Source organism: Phyllopteryx taeniolatus, chromosome 18 (assembly GCF_024500385.1).
Source record: "Phyllopteryx taeniolatus isolate TA_2022b chromosome 18, UOR_Ptae_1.2, whole genome shotgun sequence".
Taxonomy (NCBI): Eukaryota; Metazoa; Chordata; class Actinopteri; order Syngnathiformes; family Syngnathidae; genus Phyllopteryx; species Phyllopteryx taeniolatus.
In genome coordinates this window covers 16331881-16353183 of record NC_084519.1, presented here as the reverse complement: position 1 = coordinate 16353183, position 21303 = coordinate 16331881, and the positions used below count along the sequence as shown (strand labels likewise).

At 41.6% G+C, this 21303-nt stretch overlaps 3 protein-coding genes across 11 annotated transcripts; all 3 read left to right on the top strand.

Annotated features, from left to right (window-relative positions):
• Positions 1-827: 827 nt before the first annotated feature.
• si:ch211-243j20.2 (uridine-cytidine kinase-like 1) lies at positions 828-13580 on the top strand. 9 transcript variants are annotated; one of them, XM_061753817.1, is made up of 15 exons: positions 828-958; positions 2652-2863; positions 3597-3703; positions 3827-3997; positions 6477-6548; positions 7556-7745; positions 7835-7896; positions 9742-9761; positions 11021-11119; positions 11238-11286; positions 11367-11429; positions 11735-11857; positions 11943-12050; positions 12230-12386; positions 12556-13580. In XM_061753817.1, the coding sequence occupies exons 1-15, from the start codon at positions 858-860 to the stop codon at positions 12630-12632; spliced, it is 1611 nt and encodes a 536-aa protein (XP_061609801.1). In that variant the 5' UTR covers positions 828-857; the 3' UTR covers positions 12633-13580. The 9 variants fall into 9 exon arrangements, with proteins under 9 accessions (XP_061609801.1, XP_061609799.1, XP_061609802.1 ...); XM_061753815.1 differs by having other exon boundaries at positions 11193-11286; XM_061753818.1 differs by lacking the exon at positions 9742-9761 and adding an exon at positions 9167-9183.
• A 458-nt stretch (positions 13581-14038) lies between these two features.
• Positions 14039-19133, top strand: mpv17 (mitochondrial inner membrane protein MPV17). The gene is made up of 8 exons (XM_061753823.1): positions 14039-14093; positions 14837-14914; positions 15940-16055; positions 16191-16283; positions 16366-16461; positions 18011-18043; positions 18133-18185; positions 18605-19133. Exons 2-8 carry the CDS (start codon positions 14842-14844, stop codon positions 18672-18674), a joined length of 534 nt encoding a protein of 177 aa, XP_061609807.1. The 5' UTR covers positions 14039-14093; positions 14837-14841; the 3' UTR covers positions 18675-19133.
• A 71-nt stretch (positions 19134-19204) lies between these two features.
• Positions 19205-21162, top strand: uts1 (urotensin 1). The gene is made up of 2 exons (XM_061753824.1): positions 19205-19323; positions 20286-21162. The coding sequence occupies exon 2, from the start codon at positions 20288-20290 to the stop codon at positions 20687-20689; it is 402 nt and encodes a 133-aa protein (XP_061609808.1). The 5' UTR covers positions 19205-19323; positions 20286-20287; the 3' UTR covers positions 20690-21162.
• The last annotated feature ends 141 nt before the right edge of the window (positions 21163-21303 follow it).

Here is a 21303-nt window from a genome sequence, read left to right as displayed (position 1 = left end):
AATTAAAAGTCAACTTGATGTATGATATGACTTAAAGCACAAGTTATGCCAATAGAGGATTTTCCTTTTATAATATTATTTTTGATATAGTACGATATGATTTTTATATTTTATATTAGATTGGATTATATATATTGTAAATTCTGTATTACGTTTTTCTTTGAGGGTAGTATTATAAGATGACTGGAATAATATTTAAGTGTTTTGGGATCATAATTCGGGGTGTATTTAGGGTTTAAACTACTAATAGGCCAATCGTGGCCATTTTTATTTTTGCGTTTATTTTGCTTTGATTTATTTGACTTTTATTCTTGTATTAACTGGAAATTGTACTGTATTCTGTAGCTGTGTGAAGCATTTTGCGGGTCCTCTCTGAAAAGTGCTGCATCAATCAAATTTACCGACTTTTATGAATAATTATTATATGGATAATTATTATATATATATATATATATATATATATATATATATATATATATATATATATATATATATATTTTTTTTTTTTTTACGACACTAAATTGGTGCAATTGAACGGAGCATTGGCGAGGCTGACAGTGGTGCGTCCAGGGCCACTAGAGAGAATTGTATATTTGATCACTGCTGAGTAACGATCTGTTAAAACTCCGATTCTGCTGTCAAGTACGAGTAAATGACATGCATATTGTGTAAATGAACCGCTTGAGCAATTTAAAAAAAAACATGTTTTCCGTAGATGAAGTAAAAGTTCACTAGTGTAAAGTTCTATCACTCGTTATGTGGTCCTCGAAATGCCCACGACAAGTGAATATGCTCCCGCTCTACGTCCAATTACGTAATTACGTCACCGTGTTTGGGTTTCGGTCGCAAACGTGACCATGAACTCCACGTCGAGCGGGACGCCGCCGGACCAGCAGCCTCAGCCTTCTCCCTCCGACGGTGGCAAAGGCTGCGATAGAAGCATGTCCCGCTCCGACAGGTACAGGCCGCGTGTGGGAAACTCTTTTTTTGTGTGTGTGTGCTTGTTGTACCGCGTTGCGACGCCGAAATGGCGAGGCAAAAGGGGAGCTTAGCAGCAGGCTAACGCGGGTAGCTTAGCTCCCCAAACAGCAGATAACGACGACACCAAGACAAAGAGAGTGACGTCTTAAAAAGAAAAAAAATAAACAACACAAAAACTATGTTAGGGAGTAGACGTCATTGGGTATTTATAACGTCCATTTCAGGAGAAAAGGATACAGCTGCTCCAGTGACAAATATACAAAGTGGCTGCTTATATTTTGGATGTATTACACGAGATACCCGATTTAATTTCTTTTAGGACAATGGAATGGCCCAAATAATATATACATTTTGAAATTATTAATAGGGAAGAGTGTCCTTTACCGAACTTATTTCAAGGTATCGGGTACTCGTGAAGGCTCTGATACCGCAAAAATAAAAAAATAAAATAAGAGTCTGACATCGAACAAGTCCTCCTCGCCAATAGGTGGCGCTACAAAGGTTTGACATGGGCAAATCCATATGTGCGCCAGAAAGAAAGAGAGGTCATTGTTCAAAATGACGTCATTGTGTTGATTGAAACGCTGATGTATTAAAATTAGTAGCGCTATTTGTAAACGGTATCAGTGAGAACTCGAGTGAATACTTGGACTGGTGTCTGTCTGGGGAAAAAAAAGTGGTGTCGTACATTCCTAATAGCATTTGGTCATTTTCCATCAAAATCGATAGTTGTTTTCCATCATATCGACAAGTTGTTTGGCAATTAAAAATGTTGTTTGATAAATGTGTTGTGGAGTCCACCTGATGACGTCACAGAAGCGGAGGGCCGTGATTTCTTGTATGTTCTGCCGCGTGATGACAGCCTTACTCATGCGACTTGCAGCCCCACCTGTCAGCTGCCTCCCGGGCATCGTTGCGTATTCCTGGGGAGGGTCGGCCCCCCATCCCACCGCCCTCCCCCTCAAGCGCACCGACAGCAACAACCCTGTGGAGGATTTTTATTTGTTTATTTTTTATTTAGGAGGGAGATCCCCAAGTGAGCGGATTTCTTGTCCTACCTCCACAGGAACAGCGGCAGCAGGTCCCACAAAGTTTAGAAATCATCCAACTGTTGTTGACTTCATTCATAAGCGGAGTTAGGTCAAAAATAAGTGAGGCTTATTTTAATACATTTTTTTTAATTAAACGTAAGGCTTTGTGGAACCTGGAGTTGCTCCATTAAAAAAAATAATAATAAATGCCTGAAAGGAGCAGTGTGGGGTCGCTCTGAGCACATCGGGCATATCTGATGGCAGCAGGCACTCAAAATCACTCATTATTCTATGAATGCTGAAGAATAGAATATAAAGTATAGATTACAATGGGACATAATTACTACTTCCACATTTCTTCATCAAATGTTCCAACATCAAACTGTTCTGCTCGTTCAGGACAAATTGGAAATTGTTCCCATAATTTCCAAAATTGAAAAACATTCCCAAAATAATACATAATTACTTCTACATTTCCTGACCTATTCGAACTTTGAGTCTCACATTCTGTTTCTACATTTTTTCACAGCATTTCAATGCAGTCTTCAGCATTCACACGCCATTTCTGTCAAAATTTTGTTTTTTACTAATTAAAAGTCAAATATACATGATTTAAAAATAAAACACATTTTCAATCAGCGGGAGTGGAGAAGATTCCCTGGACGCCCTCCCGTGCTGCATACCTCGCTGCTGCCCCCTGACACCCTCGTTGTCCCCCCAAAAGCGCACCACCAGCCAGTCCCAGACGGAGCCCCCGCTGCTGAGGACCAACAAGAGGACCATCTACACGGCTGGCAGGCCCCCTTGGTACAACGTCACTGGGACCACCTTCAAGGAGGCCTTTGTCATTGGTAGGAGAAGTTAGAGTGAAGCTTGTTCGATAAAAGTGTTAGAAACAGCTTTGCTATGACGCTGTCACCGTCATCGAACCGTTGGCAACCTTAAAGACAATGTTTGCAGTGCACAATCAGTAGCAACTTTAGCAATGTATTCACAAGTAAGATTTGGACTGCATTCTACCTTCTGTTTCGAAGGTTAGATGCACGTAGTGTGCCCGGTCAAAATCGCAATAGCCAGGACACACATGAACATCACAAAATACAGTCGAGCCGTTCGTGAGACACGTACAGTAGATATAAAAAGTCTACACACCCTTGTTCAAATGCCAGGTTGTTGTTTTATATATATATATATATATATAAAAGGAGACCAAGCTAAATTGTTCCAAAACTTTCCCCACCATTAATGTGACCTATAACCTGTACGACTCAATTGAAAAGAAGTATTAGGCTCTTTAATAATAATAAAAAATTGTAGTCACATCTTTAAAAAAAAAAAAAAAAAAAAGCCATATTAAACTCCCATATGCCAAGATGGGGATGAAGCTAATCACTTCACATTCAAGCTAATAAATCTTCCGCATGGAGCTAATCAGGTTCCGTTTAAAGTCCATGTTAGTTTACTTGTATGCCTGGACAGGCAGGAAGCTAACGAGTTTCTGTTCAAGCCCATGAGAGTCTTTCCGTACCCCTAGACGGGCATGGTAATATGTTTCCGTTCAAGCCAATGCGGTCCTTCCCTTAGGTCTGTGTGGAGGAAGTGCTTCTGGGAAAACAACAGTAGCCAATAAGATCATTGAGGCGCTAGACATTCCCTGGGTGGTTCTGCTCTCCATGGACTCATTCTACAAGGTACTCAACGGCTGTTCAAATGCCATGTTTTTGTGATGTAAAAAATTAGACCATGAAAATCTTTTTAAAAGAGGGGGAAAATAAGCAATGAGATGGTATCACAGTTGTCTGTGCATTCACAAGGTACTCAACAAAGAAGAACAGGAGCTGGCGGCGAAGAGCGAGTACAACTTTGACCACCCCGACGCCTTCGACGTTGAGCTGTTGGTCAACGTCCTGCGAAAGCTGAAGAAAGGAAAAAGCATCAAAGTCCCCGTGTATGACTTCACATCTCACTGCAGACGCAAAGAATGGGTACGTCATCACGTTTGTTGTTACTTTTCACAGCGAAACACTGTCCACAGCAAGTTAGGTTCAAGTCAAAAGTGATTCAAGACTGAGAATCGTTTTTTTTTTTGTTTTTTTTTTCCCCCCCATCTAAATGTTTAAATATTTTTGTTCATTTGTCATCAAGATTATTGCACTTGTAGTAATTTTTCATCATGATTTTTTTTTTTCCCTCAACATTGAATGTTTTAGGCATTTTTTGTCAAAATTGTCAGTTTTGTTATGATGTTTCATCAGAAATGTTTTTCTTTTTTGTGACAATGGTAAAAAAATGTCCTTTTGTCGAATTTGTAATTTAAAAATGTTTTCAAAATGTTTTTTTTAAATTCCCATTTTTGGTCTTTTTTTTGTCAAAATTTTCATCTTCTTTAACTTTTTGTCAAAATTGAAATTTTTGTTAGTTTTTTTTATTTCTATTTCCAAATCATTTTCTTTTAAATTTTGGACAGTTTAATTGTTTTCAAATTTTTCATCCAAATATATCAGATAAATTGTAAGTTCTATGTCAGATTTTAATTTTGTAATTTTTCATTGAATGTTTTTATGTCCAAATTTTCAATTTCAACAGATCTTTTGTATCCTGTTGGCGGCGTGTGACTCAAAAAATAAGATCTGTTAAAATTGACAATTTTGATGTAAAAACAGACGAGGCAAGAGTGAGTGCAAAGACTAATTGTGTTGGCTAAAGCTACTTCTTTACATTATGACTGACTCCATGTACAAAAACAATGTCCGTTTTTATTTAATAATCACTTGCAGTATCGTCGTCATTGCTACCCGGCATGTCACCGACTAGCTGTACATAATTAAAAGCACAACAACATCACCTCTTCCATTGATGTGCTAACTGTGCGCGCTAATGTGCTAATTATCAGAACGTTAGCACAAAGCGCACCGCACCGCGCGCGCTCAGGAAGCAATCCGGCAGCGACAACTGCTCTCTATTTCTTGGCGATGTAATTTCATGGCTGAAAGGCACAAAGCCTCATGGGAAATGGCCTGTCCACGCTCACAAATCCTTTTACGGGCGCTTTGCACCGGCTGCTGGTAATTAAAAGCCTGTAACAACCCCCATCTCTCCCCTCAAGGGTGCTGCACACCCCCCCCCGTCCTCCTCCTGTGGTCCATCAGCAACTTCAGTGTAGTTCGAGCGGCCACACTTGAGCGTGCAGACGACGCACTAAATCACGTGTGAGGAGAGGACGCGGGCACACGCGTGCACACATACTAAATCAAGCGATCGATAAACACTCATGGGTTTCTTTACAATTCACATAAAGCGCCGGCCGTTTTGCCTCGGCCGCGCTGCGCGTCGTTGGTCAGCTTTATCGACATCCACGCGACACTGTTGGAGAAGCTGGCTGTTGACGGTGGCGCGCCCTCCCCTCCATTTTGTCTTTGAAGCTAAAGTCTTTGTGCCTTTTATTCTCGTTAGCAGAATTTACTCAAAAAGCCGTGCACAGTGGTAACTTGACTAACGTTTATTTGGTGCTGTGACGAAGCTCGTAACTACGTAGCTCTGTGTTGCATAGAAACAGAAGAAAGAAGAGAAAAGCAAGGAAATTGTTTTTTAAAAGTACAATTACTGAAAGAACTGTTGTATTGTGCTTTTAAGGGGTGTGGCCTCACAAGTGATGTCAGAAGCCAGAGTCCTTCGTATTGGCTCCTTGTGTGCGGTGTTCTCATTTTGTATTCGCGTTTGACTGTTTGTCCCGCTCAATGAACAACTAAGAGCGCATCAGCGACTGTGGCTTAAATGTTTTCCGTTTTCTTTGTTCTTCTCACTCGAGGATTGAGCGTTATCGGAAGCTCGCTCGCAACTTAGAGAGGAAAACAAATGACCCAGCGACACCTCGTATCTAGAAAAAATACGCAAGTTTGGGCACATGGTACGACTAGTAATTGTAAGGCGGCCCTGATATATGCGTATACACACTGGCCACTTAATTAGGTACGCGGTCTAATACACAAATCATGTCTTTGCAAAGTAACTAGTAAACATGAAATTTATTTTACATAAATTGACTAATTTCTCCATGCAATTTTTTTGACAGAAAACACTTTGTATTGTTTTTAACATGAAATACATTCCTTTGTACTGTTTTGGACAGGAAAGAACATTTGTATTTTTTAAACCGTACAAAGAAATTCATATTGTTTTTTTTTTTTTAATTAGAAAATTTTGACTTTTTTTGTATTATTCTAATAGACAAACCAAAAAAACATGTGCATTAAAAGCAAATAACTACATTTCTTTGTACTGTTTTGGAAAGAAAACACACATTTCTTTGTATATTAGTAGAAAATAACCCAATTTCTGAATTATTTTAATAAAAAATATTTCTTTGTATTATTTTGGACCAAAACTATACAAATGTCTTTGTGTTATTTTGAACAGAAAAAAAATCATTTCTTACTACTGTGTTTGTTTATTTATTTTTTACAGAAAACTGTGTACGGGGCCAATGTTGTCATCTTTGAGGGCATCCTGGCCTTCGCCAACAAGGAACTGCTGAAGGTTTGTTTTGTTTTTAGTGAGGGCTCCCTCCCTTTCTTTTAGTGTGTGCTGCCACACCGCGCTGTTGCGTGTGTGGCCGTGTGAGCTGGACCGTAGCGATAAGGCCGACGGTCTCCCACGGGATCGTCCGCCGTCACAGTTAATAACGACCCGTGTGTGGGCGGTGATGAATGGCGTTTGGCGGACGTCCGTCCTTGTCACATCGATGGCAGTGGAGTGTGCTATGCTAATGAGGCGCACTTCTGGGAGGTGGCGACCACGCTCGTCCACCACTTCATTAGGTACGCTTGCGCTGTCCAATGAGCGCGAGACAATCGTTGAATATTTTGTTTGGTTTTGTCTAAGTCAATGACAACTTTAAGACACTCACGCCAACCTCGAGTTCAACCGTGCTGTTGGTCCAAGGAGTTACACTGCAAATTTAAATATATTGAGGTTAGATTACTTTGCAGCGGTGTTGAAGGCAACTCTTGGGCCAGAATATTAGGAACACCTCACAATACAGTACCCTTCATCACATGTCACTAATTAACTCAAGAAAATGGTCGGAAGCCTGTAAGATGTTCTTAAGCGGGTCTCGCTCCTCATGGTCTCCATCTTGTGGCAGGTGGGGTGTTCAGATTTGCAGGAGGCGCGACGGTCTCGGCTCATTGTGCGACTGAGTTATACGCGCACCCTGGTCCAAATCACACGACAGTGCCTTTTCATCTGGCCGCCCTCAATACCTCCTTTTTTTTTTCAATTTTATTCTTCATCATCGTTGTCAGAATTTGTTGTCTCCACATTTATTTTTTGATATATTTATTTATTTTTGCTGGGTGGCAGGATGACTTTAAAGAGACAAAAGTGGACACTTATTACTCAAGCATAAGTAAACTATATTACTTCCCGTATACCAACAAGCAACATCTAAATCTTTTTTTTTTTTTTTTTTTTTCTTGCTTCGATTAGATGCAATTTTCTTCTAATTTCTCCCGCAATGCCGCTCTTTGTATTTGTGTGGCCAGCTGCTGGACATGAAAGTGTTTGTGGACACCGACTCCGACATTCGGCTCACGCGCCGGCTGAAGCGGGACGTGTCGCAGCGCGGGCGGGACATCGCCGGCATCATCAGGCAGTACAACAAGTTCGTCAAGCCGGCCTTCGAGCGGTACATCGAGCCCACCGTGCAGCTGGCCGACATCGTGGTGCCCCGAGGTCCGCTCCGCTCGACTCGCGGTTACCTAGTGATTTTTAAAACGGGACCCCGGGACCTGATCTTAACCCCCCATTGTGTCCGGCCACAGGCGGCGACAATTTTGTGGCGCTGGATTTGATCGTTCAGCACGTTCACAGTCAGCTGGAGAAGGTAATGCCAAATATTCTTCACAACCAATAATAAGACCTATTTCCACCAAGCAGTACAGTACACTTGAGGACACCTTTTCTTGTGTTGAAAAGGTTCATCGATACTTTCTGGTTGGTGTATGTTCACAAAAGGCAAGCCTTGTTTAATTCTTGATTATCAGAACTCAACCTATGAAAACAATCACGTTGGGACTGCATTCACGCCACCAATCAGAAGCAACCTCTCCAAAAGGGAGGGAATATACGGTAGAATGAATTAATATGAACGGACAGCAGAGAGGGGTCATTCCGACCTGGTTGTGTAATGTACGAAAACATGTTTACACCAGTGAATTCCTTTTAGGAGAATATGTCCTGTCGTTGGTGCGATTGTCCTCACGCTTCCAAGGATGAGAGTGGACTTCCTGGAATGCTTGGTGTGGCTTGTAAGAGGCTGTGCGTTCGTTGAGTAAAGGAACAGATCGCTAGCCTTAAACTTGTTGGTGTCCGTTCTTGCTCGTTCTGTTTGCTACGACATAAGCAAGGAGAAAGAGATCCTCCGTTATTGTATTGTTCACTTTGTTGCCGGCGTGCTTTGAGGTCCGCTAGCGTCATTTAGCATTTTATACTTTCAAGCCTTCAGGTGTACTGGATCACTTGGTGGGAATGTGGCGGCTGTTAGCCTTTTTATTTATTTATGTGAAAAAATACAAATATTTGGAGTCGCTATTGTTCTGGTTGTGGCTTTTCCAGAAGTGACTTTTTTCAGGCTTCTGATTGGCTAATTGGCTTTCCATGTCATTTGTCAATGGGGTTAATAGAGTTCAAATGTGCGTGCAGAATTTGTCAAATTGAATTCAATAATAAAATTCATTCTCATGTTGTAACTTTTATAAATCATTTCATTATGATTAAGTAAACAACTATTTAAAAATAATGTTGATCTTGTATATAACATTTTGCCTAATATTTCTTATTTCAATACAATAAATTACACCAATTATTTAAAGAGATGAATGAAGATGAATACTTACAGTAGGAAAGAAAATTGGCTAAATGACTGCAACAAATATTACACGAGGCTTGATTATGCAAATGCTCGGTGGCCTGATTTAAGAATCTTCGTGAGTGGTCCACTAATGCACACTCACACCCGCACACACACACACACTTGTGTTGACTGAATGCAGGCGACTTCACCACTTTTGTGTGTGTGCGCGTGTGTCTATGTCCTTCCTGTACGTGCACGGCCCTCCCGCCCCGCGTGGCTGAATGCTGTGTCACCGTCCCAGCGGGAGATCACTGTGAGGTACAACTCTGTTTACGACTACTACTACTACTAACTAGCTTACATTGAACTCACTTTCAAACTAAATCACCTCCGTCGCTGAAACCCCATCTCAGAAAAGCTTTTCACATGAAAATGAAAAATCAAATCCTTTCAAACTAAGCCTTTTCCTTTAAAGGCTTTCAACATGAACACAAACGTCCTTCCTAGCTACTACTTTGCTTCAAAAGGAAAATTCAGCGTGAACGCAGACCAACTTTCAAATTTAAACACCCTTTCAAACGACAAGTGTCCTCTGAAATCCCATGTAACACTTGAAGACTTTGTTTCAAGGTCAAATTCTTCCTATTTAACATTATACTGTCTCCCATACAGCAAATTGAGGTGTTCTTTCAAATGAAAGGCTTTCATTTTGAAGTGCGAATGAGCAGTGTGACTCAGATCGTCATTTCAACAACAATAAAATCCACAGTGAGCGTCGCAGCTGCGATGCTGTCGGCTGTTTTATTGACTTTTTCCCCTCTTCTTCTGTTCTCTCCAATGCGCATCGGCACTTCCTGTCACACGACCCTCCTTCAGGGGAAGCTGCGCTGGGATATGTGAGGCACCTTGTTGCACTCTGACCTTGTTTGCCGTGCATTTCCACACGCCTGCGACTTGCTAGAACAAACGCAGCTTGCGTGCTTTTTTTTTGTTTCCCTTTTTGCTGTGTGGCGAACGCCATCCAGCGGTTGGTGGCTTAAAGCAGCGGCACTCGCTGGACACTCGATTAGGTACTAATGAGATCACATGCAGTACATGCAAGAGCTGCTCTCGTATTGGATGTCATACCGTTGAGTCGTTCCTAATGACGTGGTCAGTGACATTCCGCTTTAACTGCTTGTTGTTGCAAAAAAAGCGAACCGTTGGGATCGTTGTAATACGGAATCACTAACACTTGTCAAATTTAGCCTAACAACAAATGTACTGCGGACCGCTAGCTCACTTTAACAGCTGACCGTTGCTTATATTATTTGAAATTTTAACTTTTTTTTTTTTTTTTTTTATGTTGTTGTTGTGCTTTTCCTTTTTTTGTAGTGCTTGTTTTCTTCATTTGTATGGTGTGCTTGTTTGTCCAAAAAGGTGCCTGTGAATGAATTGAATTATTATTATCGTTTAACGAGACATATTATGAATATTTGTCACAATTTAAAATCCTTTCCAAGTGCATATGAAATGCTTTTTGGTCTCTGGCTCTGTCTGCTTTATTAAAAATAGGAAGTCTGATAGGCTTGCATTGGAAGGGACTCAGCGCCACCTGCTGGTGCTGATAGAAAAAATATTTGTTGTTTTATGGCAGAAGTGGGCAAAATTCAGTGCTTAAGGGGAGATATTTTTTTTTTTTTGGGACAGATTGGTGAGTTTATTCGTAGATGAGCTATTTAAAAATATATATATATGTAAATTATGTATCATTCTTTTTAGTTATTTTTAAATTAAATTATTTAGAAGGAACTTCTATTACAATTGAGCAATTATGTCATGAAAGTAAATTAAATTACATCAGTTACAATAACTCAATCAACTAATTATTTAATTTGATATAGTTAAAGGAGTGAATAGAGAATACATTTTAATAACTAATTTCAAGGGGGAAAAAAACGGCTCAATGAATGTAAGAAATATTTGCAGATTATTAATGGGGATGGCACTGGCAGTATTTACATTGCCTACCCCCTAAAAAAAAAGTGACCATTGCATTTACATTAGACTGATTTTCTTCTGAGTACCTCACGAATGGATCAACGGATTATTTCATTAGAGTATCTGTCAATGCGGCTTGTTTGTTACACGTCAATCAAAGGGATTTGATTTGCAGGTCTGCTCTGGCGTCGGCTCACCAAGGTCAGCCTCTACCCGACACTCTGAGCGTCCTGAAGAGCACGCCGCAGGTGCGCGGCATGCACACCATCATCAGGTAACCCGGTGATGAGCCTAACTGAGCTCGGGTTTTGTTATTTTTACTACCCGCTCTGTCATCGCTTCATTAGGAACAAGGAGACCAACCGCGACGCGTTTGTTTTCTACTCCAAAAGATTAATGAGGCTCCTGATCGAACACGCCCTCTCCTTCCTGCCCCTCAAGGTCTGCGTTTGTTTTCTTAAGTGTCTTCATTTAACGGTTTACCAGCAGGGATAACTACTACTACTTCTTCTCGGTTACAGCCCGTATCCGTGGAGACGCCTCAGGGTGGCGTCTACCACGGCCGGAGGCTGAGCGGTAAACGAGTGAGTCTCTTTTCTTCATTATGCGTTCTCTTCATTATGCGAAGGGAGATACTTCGTGCGTCCCGTGAGAGAAATCAAATTGTCACAGCAGCAATATTCACACGCATACGCTTGTGTTAATAATGTGGTACAACCAACAAATTACTCTTCAGGCACATACAGAAAAACAAAAATTCACAGGGATACACATTTCTAGTCATTTCTATGGAGATTAAAATACATGAAGTAAATCTTTATAGTGCGTAAGATTTTCTATACAGTATAATATCATCTGATGTATTGTTGAGTGTGTTGTTGTCGTTTAGATCACAGGCGTGTCCATCCTGAGGGCAGGCGAGACCATGGAGCCGGCACTCACGGCCGTGTGCAAAGACATCCGACTGGGGAAAATCCTCATCCAGACCAACCTCGACACGGGCGAACCTGAGGTGCGCCGCCTCTCGACCGCCGTTATATTCTACTGCTCAGTAAGATATTTATGACAAATAAATGTCTCGTGTGTCGCGAGTGTAGCTGCACTATCTGCGGCTGCCCAAAGACATCAGTGAGGATTTTGTCATCCTGATGGACAGCACCGTGTCCACCGGGGCCGCTGCGCTCATGGCCGTCAGAGTTCTGCTGGTGGGTACGCCCGTTGTCATTCACGCTCCGGAACTGCAGGGGGAAGCACCTGCGCCTCTCAAAAGAAACATTAGCGAGGAGTCGGAAGGGAACGCGCTGTCGATGAATAAATGAATGCTGCGAAAGATTTGGTGCATTTCCGAGAGTATGTTTGAAGTTGACGCTGTCGATGTTGAAAGGACCACGACGTGGCCGAGAACAAGATCTTCTTGCTGTCGCTGCTCATGGCGGAGACGGGCGTCCACTCGGTGGCCTACGCCTTCCCCAAAGTGCGCGTCATCACCACGGCCGTGGACAAGGAGGTCAACCACCAGTTCCACATCATCCCGGGCATCGGTGCGAAACACACACAAAAACAAAACGATCTCATTTTTTAAAATAAAGACGCGTCTGACAGGGTTGTGGTTAGAGTGACTGGTTGCTAATAGCAGGAAAGCGTATTTCACTGGCTCACCCTTGCATGATATGCCCCCTTTAAAGCTGTCACATCTTGTCTGCCTCGAAGGTAATTTTGGCGATCGTTACTTCGGCACCGACGCTCCCTCGGACTGGTGCGAAAGTGACGACGGGGTGGACTTGTGACGAGACGCGAAAACAAAACATCGCTGAGCCTCCCAGGTCCACAGAACAAACACTCGTGCCAACAAATACTTGATTTTCTTTCATTACCAGTAATGTGTTCATGTTTTATTTTCATCTGACGAAGAGCCTTTGACTTTAAAAAGGGACATCTTGATCTTTATCTATTTAATGTTCTATCTACAAAGCTACATCAGAAGGAGCCCCATTTTTTTTTAAATCCACTGAGCATTTACACTTTTTCCCACTAAAACCACGTGGATTCGACAGTAGTTTATGAAAAAAGTGATGTCTTTGATGTAACCATAGCTACCCCGGATTATTTGTTTTAGTGGAGCAGCTTTTACGACTTCCGGGTTGCGTTGACAGAAGCGTTCCGACTGTACGCACGTTTGTGTTGCGTGATCATGTTTCTGTCACTTCATTCAGTGTTTACCCCTGCCCATTTTATAGTACTTTAAGGACATTATGGTGCGGACATCCTCTAAGAATTACAAAAAAATTCTTTGTACTTGAATTACAAAACTATTTGTTTTTGGTTTACTTTTTATATACTGAATGTATTTTATGGTGCCGTTCATTATATTTGTGTAATTTGCAACCTCTCATCAGCCAAACGAAACCTTTCGTTACAAAATGAGTGTCAGTGGTGTTAATGCTGCTGCTGTTCATTTTAACCAGTATCATTGAGCAAAGATAGCTAAACTTCTTATTCTATTCTCTGGATTTAAATCTAAACCTCAACTGTGTGTCAGCCATTTTGAATGTTTTAATTTATTTTATAATTGACTGACTGTGACTTTACAGCCTCGTATCCCGACAAATGTTACGATTTCATATGATGGCCTTCTTTTTTTGTGAGGCTGCATTTCATCTGCTCCGCTCCACTGCGCACTTGAAAGGGAACGTGCCCCTCATGGAGTGTTGGTTAAATAAAATATTTCTTGTTAATATTTTTGTTTCATTCGTGTTAAACTCAAAATTGAATTTGGTTTTAAAAGCCCGTTATCTTTTGGTCTAAAATGTGAGGTATTGTCCACCAGGGTGCCGAACACTTCCTGTTTGCGTTTTACAGGGCGGAAGTGACAAAAGCTTCCTTCGCGTGTGGCCTTCAATAGAGTAGGAGATTATCTCTGTGGCGGTCGTGCATTTAATAGTCAACCCTGGCGCACATGAATACATTATCCCTCATGTTTGCGGTTTTGCTCGTTTTTGGCAGCTAATTACGTCATTTTACTTGAACGTTTTCGAGTTATTTTCATGGTTAATGTGCAGTTGCTATAGTTGTCGGAATAAGCTACTGACGACTTGGTTGTACTATTTATTTATTTATTTTTTAAACTATTTTACAACTAAATGTAAGTGTAATCTTTCAAGGGAGATACGTACGATTTTTCCGTGGGCCGGTGAAGGTAAATGAACGCATCATAAAGCCTGCTCGGAGTGAGGCTGATTCAGAAGCAGGTACGTACGTAAACGTTTCACTGCTTTTATCACAAAACGCAGTCAGCAGAATCGCGATTTTGTGCTCATATAAGCATTTCGAGCGACCACCGAAACATGAAAGTTTGCTGTCGTAGAATTCCCGCTTGTTCCGCTCTCGTTTCAAGCGGGCTGACGTTTCAAAGTACCTGGAGCGGCACGTGACGCCCACATGTCATTCAGAAACGCAAACATTTCAAAGTGGATGCATTGTTTTTTTTTGCAAACGCACTCGTTTGTCACGGGCCGGCGACATCGTCCCACTTTCCTTTGGTAACCGCTCTGTCATTCGGCGTCGTGTATCTTTTCAAACAATTACGGAATCACAGCAATCCACTCTTGTTAAATCATGGTTTTGCGCAATATTTGTCTATAGTTGTAGTAAATTGCTCACATTGTGACGATGGATGCATTTCATCTCCAGCCTAGCAAGTAAATTGAATAAACGACGTCACGTCACTTATTTGCATTCTTTGACTTGAGTGGAATCACGTTTGTCCTCACTTAAGCAATAAAGTATTCTGAGTAGTTTAGGGTTACACTGCTATCACACTTCGACATCCATGACAGCTGAAATATCTTTTGATATGAAGATTTGACTGAGTACTCAAGATTTATGTATGTGTATAGATGATAACACTAAACTGGATCTGAGTTCTTTTCCCAGTCTCATTTGTTGATGACAATGTTGGAGTTATTGTTGTTTGTGTTGTTTGGTGTGACAGTGAGGATGGCGGGCCTGTGGCGGTCCTACCAGGCCTTGATGGCAAGACGCCCCTGGACGGTGCAGATTGTGACCGCCGGTCAGAGCCCACCACACAAACTTGACTTTCACCTCAACTTTGGGCTTGTGTGTCGTTAATGACACAAAAGTCAACAGAAGCAAAGAACTTTGAACGTCACACGCACGTTTGTACACGATGGCGTTGAGTGGCACAAATCAACATTTTCGCTCCAAGGATCAAAAATATTGTCACACAGCTCTTAATTGATCGATCAATCAATCAGAAATCGGACACCGCACCAATCCCCACTTCATACACTCCAAACATTTTATGGAAAGTCTTTATTTCAAAAATCCTGGTTTGAAACCTGAACCCTTACTTCAGACCCCACTTAAAAACCTTACCCAGGCTTGAAACCCTAACTTTGTCTTGATTCCCGGCCTAATTTAAACCCCAAACGTTAGATCAAATTTCTGTCTTAAAACCTTAATTCCCAACCGCTGGCTTGAAACCTCAATTTTAAACCTCTGGGAACTTTTCTATCTGCAAACAGTGCCATATCTACTCCCTGTCGATGTCCCAATACTTTTGACTATATAGTATATGTACTATGTAATTATTATGTAATCTTTCAACCTACAAGTATAAGTCATATTCTTCTTTAGCGACTCCGAATTACTTTGACAGAAATGTTTTGGATTTTTATTGGGAATAGAACAGTCCTCGTGCAGTTCACCTGTTGACCACTCGATGGCGCCATTGTATCTTACATCTGTGCTCCAACCAAACCTTTTGAGTTTGTTTTTAAGAATCCTGTTTTACATTTCATATTATATACTCACACAAACACCCATGTACACACACTCCATGATTTTATGACGTTAAGATGTCCAAACCAATTCAAACACATTTCCAAAGATGGAGTCCATAGATGCCCCATCAAGAATATTTTCGGGGCAGGCGAGAGGAGATGCGGCAGTAAAACAGCCCAAAATCCTGATGAGGCAGGGCAAGCGAGTACGCATGATCATGTATTTCTTCGGTACGCTGTCACCAAATATTTTAACGTCGGTAAACATGGCGGCTGGTGTGCGTTTGTGCAGGCTCCCTGGTGGGCGTGGGCGACATCATCTCGCAGCAACTGATCGAACGACGCGGACTCGCTCGACACGACGTGCGCCGCACAGCCAAGATGATGAGCATTGGATTTTTCTTTGTGGTGAGTTTCCTAATCCCTTCCAGAGATATTTTTTTAAAAATATTTAAACTAGTGGACTATATAGTTGACAATTTGAAAATCAGTACAGTGATTTGCACAGCCGTTGACATTTTGACAAATACTTCCTGTCTGAAGGGCCCGGTCGTCGGCAGCTGGTACAAAATTCTGGACCGCCTGGTGGCGGGAGGAAGCAAGAGTGCGGCCATGAAGAAGATGATGATCGATCAGGTCAGAAGGTCCCGCAACGCTGGGTTTCAGCGAGAAATATTCAAATATTTCAGAAATGATGGATTCTATCTTGTGTGTCCAGTTGTGCTTCGCTCCGTGTTTCTTGGGTGCCTTCCTGGCTCTGTCGGGCGTTCTGAACGGGCTCAGCGTGCGGCAGAACGTCGCCAAGCTGCGCCGGGTGAGACTTTTCATCAATGTCAATCGTATTTATTTCGATCGAACGCGCACGCACACACACGGCAGCATAACTTTCTGTCGCGTGAATCATAACCTACCTTCTATGGACAACAAATTCAAAGTACAAATCCAGTACAAGACGCATATTGTATTTTTTTTACATGATGTGTTGTATTAACAAAAATGTGTTGTCAGACGCAATATGGATATTATATCTTTTATCAAGGGGACATTTTGTCTGTTCTTCACGGAGAACATGCAGAGCTCCTTTCATCATCACACTTTTGCTTATCTGTCCACGTCACACTTCGTCTTTGTAATCACACCGAAGAAACCAAAGTAACTGCGAGCATTCCATCCAAAGTGCAAGTGTCGGCGCGCGCAAAATGCGTGCGTGTGTTTGCGTGCGCGTTAGCCGTTCAAACACTGCTCCGCTCAATTATTGACGCTGGGAGGCGGGGCGGCCGACTGGTGATGTCACGCAGGACACAAAACAAATGACAGAGCGGATGCTGATCAAACACACGCACGCACACACTCGCACTATTGGAATTGGACACACTTTGCTGCTGCCGTTGGCCTGAGATATTTACGGCCATAATGTCGGTGCCGCACTCTCCCCGTGGGAGAAAATGTCCTCTGCTGAGATTCCACAAAGAAAACTCTAAACTAGTTCCACTCCAGTCCTACAGGTGGCGGTAATGCGCATTATGAAGTAACTGCCAAACACCACGCGCAAGCTTTTTTTCACCACAGCGTAAGGTTGCTACTATTTTTAGAATCGAGCATTCTATCGGTTATCCCATCGACTAGTCGAGTCATCCGTTAAATGTTGATTTTGCTAACGTGCGTGTGAAGTGCAGGTATTATTTTTGCCCACTTTGGTTCGCCATCCTCCCTTGTCCTGTAGTATCTGTGACTAAAGATGGCTTCAAAAGGAGGGGCCTGACCTGGTGAGTGACGTGGGCGTCAGCCAATGAGAGTGGAGAGTCAGTTGGTGAGAAACTGGCTAAAAAATCATGACATGTTCCACTCCGGTCCAGTAGTTAGCAGTAATGTTCCCATGATAAGGCGATTCCCCCATAGACAACTTTTGTTTTGTTTTGCTATCCCCATTTGGCTGTAACGAAAGCAGAGCGGCACATGTGAAATAATTAACTTTTTGACAGTACAAACACAATAATGCCAACTTTATTACTGCTGTTCGTATCGTTTGAACCCTCCGGTGGGGTCAAAATATTAGAAACAGTAGAGTATGACACAATAGGTTTTGTTGCGGCGTGGCCTCGAACGCAGCGTTTCAAGCGCCACATTGTAATATTGGCCACGTTCCGCAAATCACGTTGACGTCTGCGACGCCGCATGGAGATAAGTGCAAAAATGTGTCGGATGATAATTAGAAACATGTTTTACTCTGATAGCAAAGGCTTGCATGCTCAACTTGGCATTTGCGTTTTTACATGCTGTGACCTTCAACTACGTGACGCGTGCACTGCGCATGCGCGTGTGCATATGTGTGTGTTCATGTTGTTATTGTGATGTATTCACAGGACTACACAGACGCGCTTATCTCAAACTATTATGTAAGTTTCCATTGATTTTATACAATTCATTTTTGTTTTGATGCGTTTTTGTGACATTTGTTGGTGTTTGTGTGTATTTTGTGTGTCAGCTATGGCCACCGGTGCAGATGGCCAACTTCTACTTCATCCCACTGCAACACAGGTCGGTCTCATACTCCACTGTCTCCAAATTGCTGCACTTTGCCCTCAGTCTCCTCTTGGATCCGATTTTACTCACACAAATAAAGACACATTATGATGTTAGCGGCGCTCGATGCTGTGCGTTAGCTCTTCAAGCTGCCGTATTACAGTCCGCAGTCTCCACTCTGCCCTCATTCTCCTGTCGGATAAAATTTGGTTCCCACAAACAGACACAAATGCTAACGTTAGTGGATCCCGTTGCTGTGCCTCAGCTCTGGACGCTGCAGTAGTATACGCCACAGTGTCCACTTTGCCCTTAGTCTCTTCTCAGATAAATGTACCCCCCTATTGGGCAATTTCAGGGGAATTGTATTGAAATGTTTTCATTTTTTGTTACCCAAGTGAAAGTTTTGAATCTGAAGACGTTTGTGACGCTCTCAGGTTGGCTGTGGTGCAGGTGGTGGCTGTGGCCTGGAACTCCTACTTGACCTGGAAGGCCAACACCTTGTGATGCGCCATCTTGTTTGTTTTTTGTTTGTTGTTGTTGTTGCTCGAATCATACTGCGGCTCCTCGACAATAGACTTGACCAGGCTGACTCATCGCTCAATGACTGGATGACACATTTAACACAATTATGGAAATCACACTCACAAACATCCACTTCCTGGTTGGTGTGTCACTGAAGCGTTGAACAACAGTGTTACAAGTTTAGTTCTTTGTGTAAGCCCTTTTTAGTTCTTTCCTAATTAAAAAAAAAACTTTCTTGAAAAATTGTTGCCATTGTGAATATGTAGGCAAAGCTAATTGTGACTAAATAAAAAATGATCTATCTTAAATAGGTTTTGCAGCGATACAAAAAAAGCCCATTAAATACATGTATACATACACACACAGCTTGCTGAAAAAACATTTATTTCTCTTGTAAGTGCACTTATGTAAATGTTTAGGCACAATAAAAGTGTGACTTTATTTGAAGGTGTGTGTGCGCGCGCGCCCTTGTATGAAAATGCACTTGTGGGTGCTTGAGCGTGTAAATGTGTGTTTGGGTGTGATAGCTAGTGCCAGTGACGTAACGGAGTGTGTGTATAAAAACTCTGTCGTCTCCATCCTGCGCGCACACGACGCTCAGCGGAACCCTGAGCCTGCACGAGGAACACAAGTAAGGTTTTTTTTTTTTTTGCCCCCACATTTAATACCATAATTTAATCAAGTAAAGTTTTACTATAGAATTTAAATATTTGTGATTTCTTGGCACCTTCTTGCCTTAAAAACATGCATGTCGATTCTATACAACTTTGTACCATGTAAATAATATATGCGGTGAAAGTTAGTTAAATACTTTGGATTTCATGCATTCTGAAGCCGAAAGTCAAAACATTTACGAATGTTTTATTTGTATAGTGATTCAAAATGGCAAGAGTTGATATGATCTTTTTTTTTTTTGCTGAGATATTAAAACTAGGTACATGCTTGAAAACTACCTACATTTTTGTGTCGCTTTTGGTCGTGCTTGTAATTTTTTTCAGTTATTTTTATTCATTTATTTTGATTTTCCCAAATAGATTATTTTTTTCATGTTCTCACCATTTGTAATTAAATTTTTTATATTTTCTTTTCATTATACCTTTTTTTCGGTAAACTTTGTAATTTCTGTCCCAAAATGTTTTAAAATGTTTTGGTTTTAGTCTCCACCAAATCATGTTTTAAGGTTTTCTTTTTTTCATACTTTGAAAAGTTGAATGTATTTGTCTTTAGTTTTTTGTGTGAGTAAATGACAAACACCTATTTATTTATTTTTCAGCTATTAGTTTTTGATTACTTAAGTCTCACCATATAGTTGACAAAAAAAAATCGTTTCCATATTTTTCATTTTAGGTTTTTTGATATTTAACAAGGTTTTCCCAAATATTTCAAGGGTTTTCTCCCATTTTTTTTCTTTTTTTTTTAAATTCTCAATTTTCTCTGAATTCACTTCTTTTTTTCCCATCCGAGCAAATGAGACTTTGAGCCTGAGTTAACTTTATTTTGGCGGAACCACATTTGAATACCTTCAATGACTTTTCATTTCGGTAACTTGAGTGCACTTGACCCAATGAATTATGGTTTTGTGTGCGCGCGCAGACATGCAGTGTCGGTCCTTGCTCGTCCTGTCGTCGCTCCTCCTGTCGGCGCTCCTCCCTCCTCCTCCAGCCTCCGCCGCCGCCGCCGGCCGCCTGCGGACACCGCAGCCGGCCCCGACGCACCTGAGGGCGGCCACCGGCGGGGACGTCACCGCCGCCCGTCTGCTCAGTTTCGGCGTCCCGCGACTCATCCTCAGGGGGACGCCGGAGGAGGAGGAGGAGAATGATGATGATGATGACGTGAACGACGAAGAGCCGAAGTTCAAGATGCGCAGAGAGTTCGCGCCGCTCTCCATCGACCTGACCTTTCACCTCTTGAGAAACATGATCCACAATGCGCGCACGGAGGAGCACCGGATGCGCGCAGAACTCAACCGGAAGGTGCTTGACGAGGTCGGAAAGTAAAAAAAGAAAAAGCCTATCATAAGTCGCCCGGAGATGTGACGTCACCCAGGCTTTATACACGCAAGCACTGCAGTAAAGATAATCAAATAGTGTAAATAGAATCATTTCAGCGATAATCTATTCCCAGACGATAAATTAAGAGGCGGGACCTTGACTTTTGTGACGTTTGAAACCAGCGAGTGACGTTGACTGTCACATGACGGATGACATCATTGTTGACTTAGTTGCAGTTTGTTCATCAGCAATGTGTTTTTATTTGACTCATCATATCAGCAAAAGAAAAAAAACTTAATCTTCCTTCAATGTTTTCACATTGTCTTTTGTCATTTCTTATTTTGTAATAAAAAAAAAATGGACTCACTCAAACTACTTTTGTGTAATAAAGTCATTAAGTCAAATATGTATGTCCTCTTGGAACATTTGTTTAACGTTCTCAAATCGTCTTTGTACAACAAAATGAAAAGGAATGGCATTAATCTGTGCCCCCCCCCCCCTAAAAAAAATGTGGAGGAAAAAGGGAAATCGTACTGTATAATATTGTACTTTATAAAAACATAGCAATTACATAATTATATAAAGAATTTTTTTTTAAAAGTTCATCATGATTAATTCAT